Source organism: Condylostylus longicornis, unplaced genomic scaffold, assembly GCF_029603195.1.
Source record: "Condylostylus longicornis isolate FDR11 unplaced genomic scaffold, ASM2960319v2 ptg000010l, whole genome shotgun sequence".
NCBI classification, from domain to species: domain Eukaryota; kingdom Metazoa; phylum Arthropoda; class Insecta; order Diptera; family Dolichopodidae; genus Condylostylus; species Condylostylus longicornis.
Genome location: NW_026577979.1, coordinates 20099540 through 20118987, shown reverse-complemented (window position 1 = coordinate 20118987; position 19448 = coordinate 20099540). Strand labels below are relative to the sequence as shown.

Below are 19448 nucleotides of genomic sequence, written 5' to 3'. Positions count from 1 at the left end.
AAATATAATGTGCATACATATGCATACGCGTACTTTAACATTTAAAAAACATATTTTTTTTATTAGCATATGTTATAGATCATAAATATTTTGGTTCTTGCTGCAACAGAAACTTTGTTTCATTTTTAACAAGTTCATAAAAAAAATATAAAATGGTAAGAGTTGTAGGGGCCGGTCAAAAATGTAATATCTACAATATAACTTAAATAATAGTAGTTATAAATACAGCAAAACCTCCATCAATTTTCACGTTTACAGTAAAACCACCTTCATTTTACCGCCCTTGAATTAAGTCAGGCATATTGAATTGCATATTAAAATAAGCTCTTTACATTAAGAAAAGCTTACTTATGTTATTGGTGTCATTTAAATATTTAAAAGAAAGAAACTTTAAAAAGACCTATAATGTCATAATAATTTCATATCGGCAAGGGAAAATACGTCAATAAAAAAAAACAAAATTTGGCCGAAACTTAAAGTAAACTTTTTAGTATGCTAAATTCTTTATATTCTTGGTTTCATTTTATATTAATAATTCTAAATTTTTTTTAGCAGAATTATTTCTCTTTTTATCTCTTTTTATTCCTTGTTTAATTTTGCATCAATCTTTCAACACAGAATCGGGTGAAAATAATTTCTATAAAATTTGGAATATTTTTTATTTGGGGAATCATTATATAGAGATTCTTATGAAAATAAAATTTTCAGGGCTTAATGGAATACAATATTGCCCATATACTAATTTTTACTTTTGTGACAGTTATTTTGTTATGGTTATCAAGCAAACAAAGATAATGGAAGGTTAGATTGTTTAATTTTTAGAATTTTTGATAAACTATAGCGTACTTAATGTATTTATATACTTTTTTTGAAACCACTTTGTTTTTTCCTTTTTTGTTTATTTTTCCTTTTAATTATACTTTTGTGTAATGTACCAATTATTGAGTATACACAATTTCTCTTCAAGAGAGTAATAAAAGTTTTGTTTTTGATTATTTTGTTTCAACTGTCATACTTCATCTGTCAGCTGTCAACTGTTAAATGTCAACTGTAATCTGCCAAACCAACTGTAAAATGTCACAGGTAAACTGTCAAATATAAACCGCAGCCCGTCAGCTGTCTACTGTAAAATGTCACTGTCATCTGTCAAATTTCAACGGTATCCCATTTGATCATTTTTGCAGTTTGCAAAATAAAATTTTGAAGCTCATAATACTTTTCAAAAATGTTCGGCTGCTCTTTTAAAAATTATTTAGAGCAATTGTTTTTGCAACCACAGTTTACTCCAAATATTTTTTTGACTACCAGAATTTCTATATTCTTCACCAGAATTTCTAATATTTTTTCGGATGTTTCTTATCCTGTTTTCTGGATTTCGTTTTCTTATTTTTCTTTTTTTCTGATTGTACTTTCTGGTTTTTTTCTGGTTCTGGTAAAGAGTATCTAAACCATACTAATTCTAGTAAAAAAAAATTTTATTATAACTTTCTTATAAATTAACCATGTCCAGAATCAACTGATGATAGAATAGACTGGTACTGGTATTTTGACATAGAAATATGAACATTTCCGATGGTATATAATCAGACTCAGACCCCATAAAAATATCTTAATTAGAAAAATATATTAGAAAACAATTCAAAAGCAAACCTGAAGAACTCACATTTAACATTTTTCACTCAAAATATTTTACGCTTATATTCAAAATATTAAAGAACTACTCAACTGAAAAATAGGCATTAAATATACAATTTTTAATAAATTTTTTAATTGTTAATAGCCACATTAATATTTTTAAGTTAAAAGACATAATATGTTAAAATTGTTGAAAAATTGTTGTTGCATTTAGTTTTATTTGCTTCTTCTGGGTAGTAAATGTTTTTGAGCAGTAAAAGTTATTCAAAAATGTTAACGTGTAATAAAAACAAATGTTAATAAATGTTATAAGCACATCTTTTAATATATTAGAATAGAAGAAAATAATAGTAATAATAATTGCGTTAATTTAAGTGTTAAAATTAATGAAGTAAAATTTATTCAAATTTAATACGAAAGTTAAGTATAGTTTAATCAGGTTAATTATTAGAATAAAATTATTAAATTAGGGTAATATCATTTTCTTCTCACTTTTGTGGTCATGTTTAAATTACAAAGTAAAATATTTATATTTTATTTTGTAATTTTAACATTTTTAATAGAAAATACTTATATATTTTTATCATAAAATAGCTTGTCTTCTTCCTGAAATACAAATTAACTGAAAACAATAATTAGTGAAAAAGTTGTATGCCATATTTATTTGTATGCCTTGATATTTTTCAAAAGCAGATTGTTTAAGCCACAATGTGCGTGAAACCACTTTGCTTTTAAAAAATGAAAAACTTTAGAAAATCACTGATTCTAGAATATGTACATAACTGGTAGAACTCACTCTACTTCTGATTCTCCCATTTACGAACCTACAATTTTCGCTTTCTTAGTGTGTTTCAGCAGAAAAGGAGCTGGAAGAGCTATTTCGGACCGGAAAAGCTACGTGGGATTTAAGCTGTTTTCAGATATTTTCAACAAGCCTTTTCTCAGCTCGGTAAGTCATCTGAGAGCTGAGTTATTAGAGCATGGAGATTTCCTGACAAACAAACAAGAAACGAAGTTAAGAAAAACGTATTAAAATAGGCAGTGAATGGTTGCATATACGTAAGTTTTAGGTATATACCTAACAAAAATTCCACTTTTTTTTCGGATTTTCAAGGATTAATAGCATAATAAAAACAGGTAAATAAAGAAAAGAATTCCAAAAATAATTCAATTAATTCGAATTTGGTAACTAAAGAAAGTTTTTCGTTTTCCATTTTTTAATGTTATAAAACAAATTATTATAAAAACATTTTGAATTTTGACCATTTTAATTTATTTTTTAATTAAATTCCAGAAATATTATTTGTACATGTAAATGTTATGTAATTGTTTCAAAATACCGTGAATATATTATTATAAATCTGTTTTAATAAATAATTTTATATTATTTTAATAAATGAATTCTTTTGAAACAATTTTTTTTAAATATCAATTTAAAAAATTTTATTACAATTCTTTATATAGAAATGAAAAAGTGAATTAAATGCAATAAGATATGTTTGTGTGTTCATAAAATATCTCTATGTATATAAAGCTTACATAGGGTATATACATATGTAATAATAACATTTAAAAAAACATTTTTTTTACATTTTTTAGTTTCATTTAATTTCATGGACCATTTTAATGCAACATAATAATTGTAAAATATTTTTTGAGCAAATGAATTTTATTATACAAATGAAATGGAGTAAAATTAAAAAAATAATAATAAAAAGGAATGAAGTATAATAAATTACTTAAAAAAATTTCGAACATTTCATTATACACAAACCATTAAAAAGTAATTACAAGCACACACCTATGAAATACAGCCAAAAGAACTTGCATATTATGTACAATAATTCACGTTGTAGGTACAATTTCTTATATAGTAAATAAACTCTTAAAATAAATTGTTAAGCTCAACTCTTACGTAACCAGGTATTAACTTGTAATTGATTTGTTCCACATAATTCTATTAAAAAATAAATTACAAAGAAATAAAATGTGGGGTGTTTTAATTTTTCAAATAAATCTTTAGATAGTATTCCGATTTTGAGAGTGTTGGTGCCTCAATCCACAGATTGGTGTCACTCTCCTCATATATGGGGTTGGTTCCATTCCTACTTCTGTCAGAACGATGGCGGATGTCGAGCTGGTCAACCAAGCCCTGGCCGCGACTATCATTATTACCTATCATGGGAACTGCCCATGGTAGAAAGAGGAGCTTTAAAGGCTTAGACTAAGGACCAGAAAGCTTTTCAATAAGGCTAAAGCGACGTTAACCCTTGATAATAACCCTTGAGTCCTAGGATAGCACTGTGGTTATATACGACCCTTGCTAGGCCCATCATCACCTACGCGTCGATTGTATGGTGCTGAAGTTGGCCTGGCTGGAATGACCGGAGCAGTGCGGACGGCTCCTACCACTGCGTTGGAGGTGATGGTTGGGTTGCCACCACTGCACCACCACATAATTAAAGAAGTTTAGCTAATGACTTACCGACTTTTCTTTGGTGAGAACGAAGCAGGACGAAAGTTAGCCCACAGGACTCACAGAGAATTCATTAAGGGTGATAAAGGCTACACACAAGCTTCTTTATACTCATTTGGGTGATAGAGCACAGTGGACATGCGGCTGGTGTGGAGGGTTTGGCACTGACTTTGTTCGTTGCACTGGCCAGTGAAGTATTACCTGCATAAGCTAGGGTAATCGAGCTCGTCCCTATGCAGATTACGTTCCTTCTCGTGATGCCGTAATGTAAAATAACCTTCTGAATGGAAAATATTCATGAACCTTTTTATTGGAAAATAATTTTCATTAACTTTTTTAAGTATTTTTTTTACCTCGCTTTTACAAAGATTTTTTTAAAACGTTCGCAACTTAAGTGAACGGTTTTATATTAAATATTTGTTATTTTCTTAATAATTTCAATTGAAATATTAATTTCATAGAACATCTATTGCAATTGTCTTAAAACCTTGCGAGCCACAATCAATACGTATGCTGTAAAGCTCTGATTATATTTATATTTCAGGGACTAACAAAACGCGACTATCAGCACGGTTTTAAACATTTCATTACATTTGTTTGTGTTACTAAATAAATATTTATTTTTATAAATCCATCTATTAGTTACCATAGTCACAATTTTGGGCAATTAATTCTTAAAATAAAAATATTAATCGCAAAACTAAAATCATATTATTAAAAGTAAAAAATTCACAATATACAAATATGAAAACATAATTAAATAAAAAATATTTCCATAGTAATATATTCTAACTTGCTTTTTAAATTTTTTTTTCTCTATTGGTTTGGACGCAAAGAAGAAAACCATAAACTAACAACTCTGACAAGTTGAAAAATATTACAAAAACAAAATATGCTTTAAAAGTTTTGTATTTAAATGAAAAAAAAAAAAAAACAAAAAAAAATATCGACTTCCCGCTGATAATAAATTCTTAATAACTTTAACAAGTGATTATAAAAATTACAAAGAAAGAAAAAAACTTAACTATCGTATAATGGATAAAATAACTTACACATACATAAATATATACATACACACTGTATACTACACACTTGTAAAAGAAAATGAACCCTTGAAAAATCCAGTTCAGTCAATAGTTAAATTCATTTTAAAGACTAAAAGTGGATTCAGCAGCCCTTAAGTAGCTCATAATATTAAGTATTCTTTTAACAGTTCCAATAAAAATGAAAGGACTGAGGTTTGACATATTTGCAATAGTCCTTAAATTGATGTCTTCAAGGATAACTTCAATATGTTTTTATTATACAGTTTTCTTTTTTTATCTCTTCATCTTTTTATCTTCTTTATATGCTTTCTTTCTCTCATCCTCCTATACTTTGTATTTCTATCTTTATCTTATACTTCTTCAAACATAAAATCAACTTTTAAGAAAAAAAAACACATAGTTTTTTTCTGTGTTGTTTTTCTCTTTATATTGTTATTTTTTGTTTTTCTTTGTTTTTTGTGTTTTTCAACTCGGTTCACTTACTCCTATAATGATACTTTATACTATAAAAAAAAAAACAAAATTTATACGAATGAAGAGAAAAAAGGGAATCATTGACAAACACGATAAAATTTTGTAGTCTTTTGAATACCGAAAAGTGTAGTAGTAAAACAGAAAAGGAAGTGAAGAGAAAAAATAATGATAAGAGAACAAAACTGTTTTTTAATCTACGTATATGTGCTCCCATTACGATATTTAAGCAACATTATTGACCAATTTATTATCTAAAAGAAAGACAAAAAAAATCCTTTGAAGGATATTTATATTCATTGTTTTTTGTCATAAATCCTTAACTTAAATTTTCGTACAATGAGGTACAAAATTTAAAAAAAGAAAATAAAAAAAGCCGGAACTCAAAATTTCTTTTTTTTTTGTCAGCCACTTAAAAAAGTTCTATTTTCCATTCATCTGTTAATAATAAGTAAGTTGAGAACTTTATTCTTAGTTAAGTTTGTATTTCAACGCAACTTATGAACTCAACATATCGGATCAAGAATTTTTTTTCTGTTTTCACAATAGAAAAGAGAAACAGTATGGCGTGAACCGTCTTATACATGAAATTTTTAAAATGTTCAAAAATTTCAACATTACTGTTCTTCGTAAGATTGAACTTCTATACATATATAAATAAAACTATATATTAATACAGTTTTTTCTTGAAATTTACGCTTATGCAACAATATTTTAGAAAGTAAAAATTGTAATAATTTATTCTAGAGAGAAACGAAGAAAAAATTATACAAGAGAACGTTCCATATTTAAAATGACTTTAAATGACGCTCATTTCTGAATTTTTCGATAAAACCGTCTAATAAAATACTAATAAACTTAAAACATGCATTTTTTCAGTATTATTATCGAGCAAATAGAGTTATCCAAAGATAACTTTAATACTAGATCTGAATATGTCTACAGTGTCATCTATTTATTTTAAAGTTTAACAGTTTATCTTCTATGTTTATGGATACTAGGCGCAGAATCATTAAATGAAAATTTTAAGTGGTGCCATATTATTTATATAAGTGCATTAAGATCTCCCTTATAGTGTTTATTGAAATTGAAGTTGGTTTATTATTGTAAGATTATGGCTGTTATCAAAATATTAGTCAAAAAATTTACAATCTTTTGTACTCGGCATTCGAAATTATTTCTAGATTAAAGTAATTTTCCAACAGAATTATCGTTAGGTATTGAAATAAATCCAGTAGACAGATTAAACACAATAAACCGGATTGAAAGAGTGAATGAACTTTGAAATATTTTTAAATGAAATGTCATTAAAACAAAATATAAATTTAATTTTATCCAATTAACCATCTGGAAAAAATTTTGCAGTATATTACTGTGTACTTATCTTTTTTGCAGTATATTACTGTGTACTTAATCTTTTGAGGATTTTTAAAAAATTTTGAAAAAATATGTTTGCTTATTTAAATCTAACTATCCATTTGCCTGTTTATTGGGAAAATTCGTACATCCTTTAAAATAGGAAGCTAAAATTTTATAAACAAAAACATAGGTGGAATTTCTTATCCCTCCTCCCTTTCATATTATAGCAGTTTAAAGTCGTAAAAATAAATTAAACATTTCAATACAATAGTTATGTAATGTTTTCGTTATTTAAAATTAAAATCAAATAGACTTAAATTATTTAAGAGCAAATGAGCTGATTTACAAAACATTAGTTGAACAAACTGAATTTTGAGCTAATAAAATTCACCTACTATTCAACAACCAGTCAGAAAAAAATTTTTATAATGTTCAAATAAAAAAGTAATTACAAAAACGTAAAAAGTTTTATTCGTGCATGTTTTTTTTTTTTAAATATAAATATAAAAAATTAATTATTAATTAAAGAATTTTGAATTTTCAATTATTTTGTACCTTCGAAGTTTGTAAAAGATTTATAAAAGTGCATGAAGAAAAAAAAGTTTAGTTTCTTCCTCAAGTGAAATCTGGGTAGAGCATTTTGATTTTATAATCTAATTCATTAAATGTAATGCGTAATTAAACTTAAGTATAATTTGGTAATAAAATTTAATTAAATTTTTTATATTGCAAATACGCTTTACTCTGCATAAAACTGCAACACGACTTATGCACACACACACTCACGTGATACTATTATCGAAAAAGGGTTTTGCAAAATTTATTAAATTTTCAGAATTTTAGTTTTAATGCGAATATCATTTTGGGAATGCATTCACATCCTTTACCCTCTTTTAAGACAGAAAACCTATAAAAAAAATAAGCTAAAAGAGTTAAAGAAATTTTTTACCGACATAAAAAATTTTGTAAATTTTTAATAACAAGAAATTGACTCTATTCATTTTGTATGCATGTGTGTATGTGTTTTAAGAAATGGTAGATCGTTTTGTAGAAAAATTTTTCAATTAAATTAGTTTGTATAGTTTGGAATAGTAAGTGTAACTTGTTGATGTGGTTGATGCTTACATTATTATAGCTATGAACTTCTATGCAGGGTGTTTCGGATAAGCTGGCAAACAATCTCAAGGATGATTCTCTGATCAATTTCCAGCATAAAATTGATTTTGGAACTAGGTAGGGTGGAGGGGGGCAACCTGTTATACAAAAAGATACCAGATTATACCTGCATAAAACTTCGAAACCATATGTCGTATAGTGATACCATCGAGAGCTTGTTTTAGAAGCGATTGTTTGCTCTTCACTTTTAGTCTTGTAATTTGAGTCACAGTTTTTCAAGATAAGGCTTGTCAAAGTCAGAATTTTTTGTTTTTTTTTTTTAAAGGTTGAAATTTCTCGAAAGTTTGTGTTATTAATTTTTTTAATTTTGTTTCTTCCGATGATCTATAATAAGAGCTAACAGTTAACCCATATAAAATTTTCCTCTATATCTCTCAGTTTTGCTAATAAAACGTGTGCCAATAAACATAAAAGTGCATATTTCATACATTTTTGAATTATTCGTAGTAGGTATTCTGGCACTCTGGGATGGGAAAAAATCAGCCCATATCGCACGACCTACTTTCACTTTCTTATTTCCTGGTACAGGTAGATGACCTGCTAAAGTGTGTCATGACTTGTATAACTGGTCGTTTATTTCCTGGTATAGGTAGATGACTTGTTTGAGTGTGTTATGACCCATGTACATATGAATGTACGAAGCTGAGGTGGTCGCCAGGTCAATGAGGTCAAAGGTTGCAAAGCAAGTTGTTTACTTGTCCGAGTTCAGCGTACTTGAGACTTTGCATGATTTGTTTACATGTGAGTTTCCTTTGCCGGAGTTGTCCAGCAGATAAGGAAATTTAAATTAAATATTTTAAAAATAGTATTAGGTAATCAGAAATATCAGAAAGTATGTATTTTTAATTTTACCTTGATAGTAAAAAAGGAAAAAACTTGTTTTATTTACATTGAGGTACCTATAATTTTTATTTTCCTTCTACCTTAATTCTTGTTATTGTATTTAGTTGCTTGCGCACCGCATTGTTTTTGTTTTTACTATGCATAATTAAGAAATAGCAGGAATGTCTTATTGCTTACTTTTGCATAAGAAAAACAAGATGCATGAAATTTGTTGTTGTTGATGCAAATAGTTGCGTTGAAAATAAAAACAAATTCTTGTTTTCATTTTCTTTGATTGTACTTAAATGCAAAAAAAAACTGGTTAATCAAAAAAAAAAGTCTAGTTGTTAATACATTACGCATTTGTATTTTTCTTAAAGTAGAATGTTCTATAGAACGTATAATGAACCTATAAATTACAAAACACATTTTTTTTTTGTACTTTTTCTTTAATATAATTATATATAGTACATATTTGTTCTTGGAATCTTTCTTTAAATATTTTTTTTCGATGACTACAGGTTAGAATTGCAGAAATCACTGGTTCAAATATTTGTATACGTCTTTGAAACCGGTTCCTATCTCGTGCAAGCTTATCGTATATTCCTTTTCGAGCAATTCTGTAAGCAAAATCCCATGCATACATATAATGAATTTTTAATTTCAAGTTAAAGTGAACTTTTGTTTTCATATTTTTATTATGTAGTTAATTCAGTATTTTTTCCTTTATCAAATGTATGTAAATGTTTATTGCATTTTTTACAGCACATCTTAATTTTTTAATTCCATTATGTGCAGCAATAGGGCATAAAGACTTATAGTTTTCAATTTGTAATAATGATGGCATACTTTCTGTTCTGGTATAGGTAGATGACCTGCTAAAGTGTGTCATGACCTGTATAACTGGTGTTGACCTTTTGAAGTATATAGGTGATACGAGTTTAATTATACGTTTTTAGGAAGTAAGAAGTTTTAGGAAGTTGGCCTGAAAAGTTAAGTTACGAGTTGAGGAGTTGTCTGGTTTAACAGGTCATTAATCTTGTTTACAGAATGTTGTTTACCTGTCGAGGTCATTGTTTTTGTTTTGCTGTTCTTGTTTTTGTTTTCGCGTTAAAAGAGGTAAAAGAAATAATCTTATGATGCATATACCTACATATTTGAATAATATTTTTATTTAAGGTCAGAAAATTAAATAAAAAGAAAAAAGAAAAAGTGCTGGAGGTTTAAAAATATTATGTAATAGAAGAATATATAACATAGAACTGTATTTTTAATAGTAATTACCTGGTTTTGATTATGAAGCTGTTAAGTGGAACATAAAAAATTCTTTATGTAATAATACGCATATATTATATAACATACTTACTTTTATTTTTTATATGTAAAGAACCAAAAATAAAATATGATATGCACATATGTATATATTATGTATAATGTACAACATAGCTTAAGACCTTAATACCTATAAGTGAAAAGAACACGCCTGTAGATAAGAATTACGGATAAGAAAAATTAAGATGTAGGTACCTATAAAATTTTTGTTGTAATAATTATTATACAACATCCATATGTACGTAGGTCTAGTTACCTTTTATTTTAAATCTGAAAAAACTAAAATGAGCTGTAATAGAAATTCTGAAAAATTTGAAAAATTTGTAAATAACAAAAAACTTCTTATTTATTATAAAAATTTTATTTTTATTTTTCATTATACTTAATCGTTACTTATAAAAACTACTTTGAACTTAGTTCTAAATTTCCATGCTTATTTTTTTTAATTAAAAATTTGTTTGAATTTGCCATTTGGCAATATTCTTCTTTTTGTGAAAATAAATTCACATATTTTAACGGCATGAAAATAAAAAAGGATTGGGTGATAAACACCCAATAAATTTTCCCCTTTTGGGATATTTTTTTTTCTACGCCATTTAAGGCGTAGATTTTATCTGTTTCCATTTCGGAAACAGTTATATATTTTTTTGAAAAAAAATTTTGCTGTTCATTAAACGCGTTAATAAACAATAGTTCCGATTGTGATTGTTGGTGTTGTTGTTGCTGTTGTGGTTGTTGCTGTGGTTGTTGTGATTGTTGTTGTTGCTGTTGTGGTTGTTGTTGTGGTTGTTGTGATTGTTGTTGTTGCTGTTGTGGTTGTTGTTGTTGTTGTTGTGATTGTTGTTGTTGCTGTTGTGGTTGTTGTTGTTGTTGTTGTGATTGTTGTTGTTGCTGTTGTGGTTGTTGTTGTTGTTGTTGTGATTGTTGTTGTTGTTGGCTCATATGCACCTCATGGTGCAGCTTCATTCTTTTGCGTTTTGGTGGAACAACTGTCTGACAGTCCGTTACCACAGCGTTGTATGGAGTAATGAACTCCTGCAAAATAAGATCAACCTCGGTTGGTTCCATTTTGAAAACTGATAATGTTGGTAGCAAATTCTCTCAGTATTTATACAACATTTAACAGGATATAATTATTACATATTTTTGTAAAATTGTAAATTAATTAAAAATTCTTACAAAAAGGTAGATATAGAATACTTGTTTTCTTTCAAGATAGTACAAAGTAATCTATTATTAAAAAATTATTAAATAAACCTACTATAAAAAAAGCCTGCAAAAGAAACAAGTTAAATTAATAAATTTATCATTTTTATAGATCCTTTTTCATTCTCAATTTTTAATGAATTTAATTTTCTCTATCTTTAATGAATTATTTTGTGTATGCAAAATTATACGATTACAGCCTGTGACAGGTAGTATTTTATAATTGTTACAATGTTGAAGATTATTTATAATAAAAACATTGATCGTTGAAAATGAAAGAAACATTATAATAAGAGTAAAAACTTCTATTTCTATCATTTTGCTAGGAAAAGTCATTTTAAAAACAACATAATGTCTAAAAAAGTTATCTTACAAAAATTTTTAAATTCGAATCGCTATACAATTGAAAGCGATTATATTACAATTATCAAGCGTTTTAAGGTACGTGGGAGAAAAATAATATTTAAAATAAATCCAATACCCACCAATGAAGACCCGATTACTTGGGTAAGGGAAGCCGTGGAAAAAATCATTAAATATGTATTACAAAACCTGACAAAAAGTGACATGGTCGGGTTGACCTTTTGTGGAGAAAGTTTTCAACACCGCGGTCCTGCGTGGCTTGCTTATAGGCCAGCTGAAAGTTTAAAATTTGAAGACGTATGGGATATAATTTCAAAAATTTTTCAAAGTAATTCCGAGGGTAAGTTGTTACTACATTTTGATTTTGTATTATCTTTTTTATTACATAATTTTTTTTTGTTACAGGTTTAAATACGGACAATTTTTGTGTGACAGTAACACATGTCAGTCTACCTGTTGGTAGAGGAAGGCCCAAGAAATATAACAATTTTGTTGAGGAATGTAAGCAACGAACTGGAATAATTAGTATTAACAATAAAGATAACTTATGTTTGCCCCGTGCTCTAATTACCGCTATTGCCAAAATAGAAAATGATGTAAACTATGAAAAAATTCGACGAGATGTAAATAAGCAACAATTAACAAAAGCCCAAGAATTGGTAAAACAAGCTAACGTCATAATTCCCGTACTCGGCTGTGGAGTAACAGAATTAAAACAATTTCAAAGTCATTTAAATAATTACAAAATTGTTGTTTATGAATATGGAGGTGGTGGTAGAGATGTGATATTTGAAGGGAGTAATCATGGTAAAAGGATCAATTTATTACATTATGATGACCATTTTAATGTAATTACCTCTCTTACTGCGGCTTTTTGCTCTTCATATTATTGTGAGGAGTGTAATATTCCGTATCATGTAAAGAATGACCACAGATGTTCTCGTATATGCCCATGTTGTCAACAATTACCACAATGCCGATCAAATGGAAACAATATTTTATGTAAAGATTGCAACAGACTGTTTCGAAGCCCTATTTGCTTAGAAAACCATAAAGCATCGGGTTCAAAAAGCAAAAGTATTTGTGATGAAGTGAAAAAATGTTTAAGTTGTCTTAAGACATATAAATCTAATCGACAACATATTTGCGGGGAATCATTTTGCAAAACCTGTAATATTCATGTTAGTCAAGGACATCTATGTTTTATTCAAAAAGACGACAAAGAACCACCATTAAGCAACTTTATTTACGTATTTTATGATTTAGAAACACGACAAGAAAAAAAAATTAGTGAAAATGAAAGGCTTCACGAACCAAATTTATGTGTGTTATCTCAGAGATGTGATAGTTGCATCGATGAATCTAAACTGTTGTTTTGCCAAAAATGCAAATTTAGAAGTAAAATAATTAAAGAAAAAGACGTTATTGCCAACTTTGTTTTACATTTGTTAGCACTGAGAAAGCTTTTTAAAAAAATTATTGTTATAGCTCACAATGGACAAGCGTTTGATCATCAGTTCATCTTAAATTATATATTACAGGAAACTGTATTAAAACCTAAATTAATCATGAGAGGAACCAAAATTATAATGATGTTAATTGACAACATAAAATTTCTAGACTCGCTAAATTATTTTCCAATGGCTCTCTCCGAACTCCCAAAAGCTTTTGATTTACCATCAAATTTTAAAAAAGGATACTTTCCATACAAATTTAACACCATAAAAAATGCGAATTATGTTGGCCTTTTACCAGCAATAGAATACTACGGGGCAAACAGCATGAAACCAAAAGAACGTGACATATTTCTGCAATGGCATGAAAATCATAAAAATGATGTTTTTAATATGCAACGTGATATTATTGAATACTGTATTTATGATGTTGTAATATTAAGAGAAGCCTGCCTTAAGTTTCGAAAATTGTTCATAACTGAATGTAATGTGGAACCGTTTTTAGAAGCCACAACTATAGCATCAGCCTGCAATTTAGTGTTCCGGAGAAATTTTCTTAAGTCCAATACTATCGGGCTGATTCCTAAAAATGGATATAGATATGCAGATAATCAGTCAAAGCAGGCTATACAGTGGCTGGTTTTTGAAGAGGAAAACCGTAAAATCAATATTCAACATGCAGCTAAAGAACGGGAAGCTATAGTGGCCGGTGTAAAAGTAGACGGTTATTGCCAAGAAACTAATCAAGTTTTTGAGTTTTACGGATGCTATTTTCATGGGCACCCCTCTTGTCTACCACATAAACGTGACAAACCTTTGTACGATGATTTAAATGATACTCTAAATCACCGCTATGCAAGAACAATTGAAAAAAGTAGCCGATTAAGAAATTTAGGTTACGAAGTTGTGGAAATGTGGGCTTGTGACTTTGAAAGTTTACTAAGTACAAAACAGAAAGAGCATTTAAAAAATCACCCATTAGTAAACTGTACCCCGTTATATCCTCGAGATGCATTTTATGGTGGTCGCACAGGAAATACATTTAGTTACTATAAGTGCAAAAATGCAGAAAAAATAAATTATATTGATGTGTGTTCCTTATATCCATATGTATGTAAATACGGAAAATTCCCTATTGGACATCCCAAAATCCATATTGGAAATACTAAATGTTATTCATTAAATTTACAAAACATAAATGGTCTCATAAAGTGTAAAATATTGCCACCTGAACGTTTGTATCATCCGGTTTTACCGCTGAAGCAAAATAATAAATTAATGTTTACGTTATGCCGTTTATGCAGCGAACAAAGAAATCAAAATAAATTTTGCACACATTCAAATGATGAAAGAGCCTTAACAGGAACTTGGGTTATCGATGAAGTTATTAAGGCTCTAGAAAAAAATTATAGGATATTGGAGACGTATGAAATATGGGAATACGACGTATCACAATATAATAAACTTAAAAACGCTGAAGGATTATTTAGTAAAATGATGGATAAATTTTTAAAAATAAAACAAGAAGCTTCAGGGTGGCCCAGCAAGTGTTGTACTAAAGATCAAAAAGAAAAATATATTGAAGATTTTTTGCAAAACGAAGACATACAGCTCGAATATGAAAAAATTTTGAACAATCCTGGGTTACGATCATTTGCCAAATTGATGTTAAATTCATTTTGGGGTAAATTCGGACAAAGAGAAAACTTACAAAAAACAAACATTATAAATGAGCCATTTGAGTTGTATGAGATGTTAACTAATGCAGCAATAGAAGTATGCCACATTTTACCTATAAATGAAAGAAATATTGTTATTAACTGGCAATACAAAGAAGAGGTAACAGAATCTTTATCAACTGTGAATGTCTCTATTGCTGCATTCACAACCGCACAAGCCCGTCTAAAATTGTACACATACTTGGAAAAGCTAGATAATCGAGTTTTATATTACGATACAGACTCAATATTTTACATAAGTCGTGAAGGTGAATATGAACCCCATACTGGAGAGTTTATAGGGGATATGACTAATGAATTGGAAAGCTATGGCCAAGGTAGTTATGTTACAGAATTTGTAAGCGGTGGTCCAAAAAATTACGCCTATAAGGTTTTTTCTACAAAAGATAATTCTGAAAAAGTGGTTTGTAAGGTGAAAGGAATTCGCTTAAACTACGACGCTTCACACAAAATCAATTTTGAAACGATGAAGGAAGCTGTTTTAAATTTAAACAATTTTGAAAATATTTCCATACTTTCTGACAATATTCGAAGAACAAAAGAACATGAACTCATTACGGTGTCTGAAACCAAAACATATCAACCAAAATCCGAAAAGCGAAGATTTTTGCCTGATTACAGTTCGTTGCCATTTGGTTATAAAAGAAGAAAGATAACTCAATAAATAGTCATGTAATTTTATAAAACGAAATTTATTATAATAAAATGTACAAGTAATTTCAAATTAAGTCTTTTTTATTAATCCAGCTGTTATGTTTACTGTCAAATCCCAACCACTTTACAAAAATTTTATTGCCCTGTTTTTTTAGGATTTTTTCTACTAAATAGGCGTCAGAATTTTTAACAGGTGTTAATTCAGGTTCATAAAATTTACCAGATATATCATTACTCTGATAATCACGCAACTCATAAGTAACTGGATATGTATTATGTACTTTAATAACTTTAAAAATTTCAGTAGACCAATTTGCATTATAACCTTTTTCAAATATTCCTTTATATTTACTTATCCTAACATAGTCTCCTACTTTATATTTATGTTTTTGATAAATTTTAGGCTCTGCATAAAATTTTTTTAAAATAAATTCTTCATTTTCTTTAGAAATTTTTCCAGGTGGTAGCTTGGTTTTTCTATGGGGGGTTGAGTTATATATTTTTAATAAAGACGGTAATATAGTAATCCATTTGTAACTACCCTGTAAGCTAAACTTTCTCCACATCAAATTTTTTAAAGTACGATTAAAGCGTTCTACAATAGACGCCTTAAGATCCGAAAACGTATGGTAATGATTAATTCCTTTCTCCCGCATATAATTTTTGAATTTGATATTAAAAAATTCTTTCCCTTGATCTGAATGAATATTTTTTGGTACAGTTTTACTTCGTTTTATAATTGTTTTAAAAGCTTGTAAAACATTATCAGCAGTTTTATTTTTTACCGGTTCAGCAAATGCGTGCTTAGAAAAGGTATCTATAACAGTTAACATATATTTTTTGCCCTTATTAAACTTTGCATAAGGAATCATTTCAACTAAGTCAATTTGCCATGTATCATTTAAACCTTTTTGTAGAAATCTTCTCCTCCGGTAATTTTTTCGAGCCGGTCTATGAATTTCTGACACTATTTGAGCTCTTGACATATTTTTCGTACCAATTAATCAATTTTGCAACTTCAATTTTGTATTTTTCTATTGTATGGCATTCACAAGTATCAGGTCCAGATGTAGTATCGTTGCAAGCCCAAGGGCAAATAGTAAAATGGCTTCCGTGTATAGAAGAAGTTATATGTAGTTTATTTTGAAATTTTTTTAAATAGTTGTTTAAATATAAAATTCGTTTTTTATGTTCGTCTAAAATTACTGAATCATATACATTTAGAAACTGATTAACGTCCATTTTTTTAAATGATAAAATTGCAGAAAATTTTTCTATTTATATAAGTTGGGAGCTTTCCAATTCCGATATAAAAATGACGGTTTAGTTCACGTACGTCACATTTTCAATTTGATTTTGTGTGCGTACTAATACAATGGAAGCAGATTCAACTAGTGTTTCAAATGAGATGTGTAATCACAGGAATCAAACTTGTGAAAATCTACCCATCCAAGTAAATGAAGTCACATCAACCGTTGATGATGAGGAGTTAATATTAACTCAAGAGTTTATTCCACCAGGACAACAATATAGAAACAATGATAACGATAACGCAAACCAAGATGAAGACCTTTGGGACGGAAATAACCAGGAAGGTGATCCAGATTATTATAATATCTTTTAGTAGCTTCTTAAAAACACAATTCTAATTAAGAAAAGCTTTAGTATATTACAATTGACAATCGTAGAAGCATAACAAGTTTTTAAAACTTACTAAAGAAATAAGAATGGATACTCAATTACCGAGGAGAGATAATGTTTCAATTATGTTAGATAAGGAAGAAGAATCGATTTCGGAACCAAATTCGTTCTGCTGGAATTGCTGTAAATGTCTCATGCTGTATATGGTGTTTTTATGTTTGCTTTTTATTATTTTTACAATTACTCATGTTTTAAATAACACAAAAATAATGTAAATAAAAGAAAAAATAAAATACAAGTAACATATTAGTCTAGTAGCATAGTGCTTTTATTTATTTCTAAATATTTTTTTATCTTATTTTTAAGTAAAAACGGAATTTCATAAAACAATCTAGAATAATTACATTGAAAGTTAAATCGATCTAATGGTATATAAATTTCATTTTTTAGTATGATTTCATTGTTTTCTACACATTGTCTTATATATTTCCTTACATAGTCTTTTACACCTTCTTCAGCCTTGTGGTTGTAATCCATTACCAAATGAATAAAATCAATTAGGATATGAAATTCATCCATCTCTTCGCTCCTTAACACGAAAGTTTGTAAATTTTTTGTTTTTATTCCAAATTGTAGACAAGAGACCTTGTTATTTATAAATTTTTTTTTATATTTTGTTTGAAATTGCTGATAAAATTCCACCCAATCTTCATAATTTACAAAAATTTCCTTTTTTCCAATACGGTGTATTGAAATGGTTGCTTCTAATAATTCTACGTGGAATCCTATTACTACTTTTACAGTATGTGTTTTGTTTAAAAAATAAGTATACGCCAACAACATGTTTTTAAGAAACACTGATTAAGTAGTGCTGATCTAGCTATCTGTTTTTTAAACTGCATTTTAATTGAGACATTTCATCTTTTATATAACATGATTTCTAGAAACACATCTCTGAATATTCTGCTTTCCAAATATTTTGTGAAATTTTCTTAAAACTATTTGATCATTTTTAATATGGTTGCGTTTCTTAAATTCACGTAAAAAATTATTCATACTTATACCAAAACATCTATACCATGCATACACGCAACAGTATTCTCCACAAACTTCTGAAAAGGTGCTTTGTAATTGTTTGTCATTGAAAACAATACATTTATCTTTTAAAAAACTTAAAATTTCCTTTTTATTTGGTAAACCTCCATAAGAATCAAAGTATTCAACACAACCATATTTTGGAATATATATGGCTAACCAATGTTCGCCAGGATCTTTTGCTTTATCAGTATTTATAATTATAAGGGAAGATCTTTCAAGGTTTTTTGGTATTTGATCTAAAGCAAATACACCTCTAAATTTTTTTCTTGTATATTTATTGCAATTTAAATATTTTATAATATCTAAAGTATTCATAAATTTAATTCACTTAAATCATAAACTGTACTGTTTTCTTTAATGTAATGCGAAATGAAATCCTTTTTGATTTTTCCGTTAGTCAATATCACGCTGAATTTTTTTAATATTTCTTTAAGTTCATAGCTTATATTGTCATTAATCAAAGTTCCAAACGAATAGTTTTCAAAATTTTCATATATTAGTTCCTTAGTTGGAAATTTGTAAGAAAACTCCTTTACAATTTTTTTGCATTTTTCTTGAATCCCAACTAAGCAAATATCTTTTACAAATAAGGTATTCTTGTCGTCACAACAAAACGTTATATCAACAAGTGCATAAGACGATGACATCATCTTGAATATTAAAACCATTTATGTAATTGTTCTATTTATAGGTTTGTGAAAATATTTCTATTTTTGTCAATTTCAATACTTGCATCAAATTCTCCATAGACAATAGCAGTCAATACAGATGATTGCGCTTTAGATAACCTTGCCTCAATTCTAATTGTACCTTGATTAAATAGACCCTGACATATCTCATTTCCTGATGCATCTGGTGTCAAATCGAAAGCCAAGATGAAAAATCCACTACTAAACATAGATTTTGATATTTGATGTCCTTTGTCATTATGATAAATTCCTGTACCAGAGAAAAGTGTATGGTATGCACGAGTATG

The 19448-nt window shown here is 28.2% G+C and overlaps 2 protein-coding genes across 2 annotated transcripts; one reads left to right on the top strand and one right to left on the bottom strand.

Moving 5' to 3' along the window:
- The first annotated feature begins 12090 nt into the window (after positions 1-12090).
- LOC129618958 (uncharacterized) lies at positions 12091-15743 on the top strand. Its single transcript, XM_055533998.1, has 3 exons — positions 12091-12166; positions 12292-13284; positions 13507-15743. The coding sequence occupies exons 1-3, from the start codon at positions 12091-12093 to the stop codon at positions 15741-15743; spliced, it is 3306 nt and encodes a 1101-aa protein (XP_055389973.1).
- A 55-nt stretch (positions 15744-15798) lies between these two features.
- On the bottom strand, positions 15799-16719 carry LOC129618957 (uncharacterized). Its single transcript, XM_055533997.1, has 2 exons — positions 16317-16719; positions 15799-16058 (listed from the first exon to the last, which is right to left on the bottom strand). The coding sequence occupies exons 1-2, from the start codon at positions 16717-16719 to the stop codon at positions 15799-15801; spliced, it is 663 nt and encodes a 220-aa protein (XP_055389972.1).
- Positions 16720-19448: the final 2729 nt, after the last annotated feature.

Bases quoted from the DNA above. Each gene is read 5' to 3' on its own strand.
- LOC129618958 (XM_055533998.1), top strand. From the start codon at position 12,091: ATGGTCGGGTTGACCTTTTGTGGAGAAAGTTTTCAACACCGCGGTCCT. The intron at 12,167-12,291 runs GTTTAAAATTTG...TTTTTGTTACAG, and splicing joins TGCTTATAGGCCAGCTGAAA to GTTTAAATACGGACAATTTT. The intron at 13,285-13,506 runs GTAAAATAATTA...TAAAATTTCTAG, and splicing joins CCAAAAATGCAAATTTAGAA to ACTCGCTAAATTATTTTCCA.
- LOC129618957 (XM_055533997.1), bottom strand. From the start codon at position 16,719: ATGTCAAGAGCTCAAATAGTGTCAGAAATTCATAGACCGGCTCGAAAA. The intron at 16,059-16,316 runs GTACTTTAAAAA...TATTTGAAAAAG, and splicing joins TATTGTAGAACGCTTTAATC to GTTATAATGCAAATTGGTCT.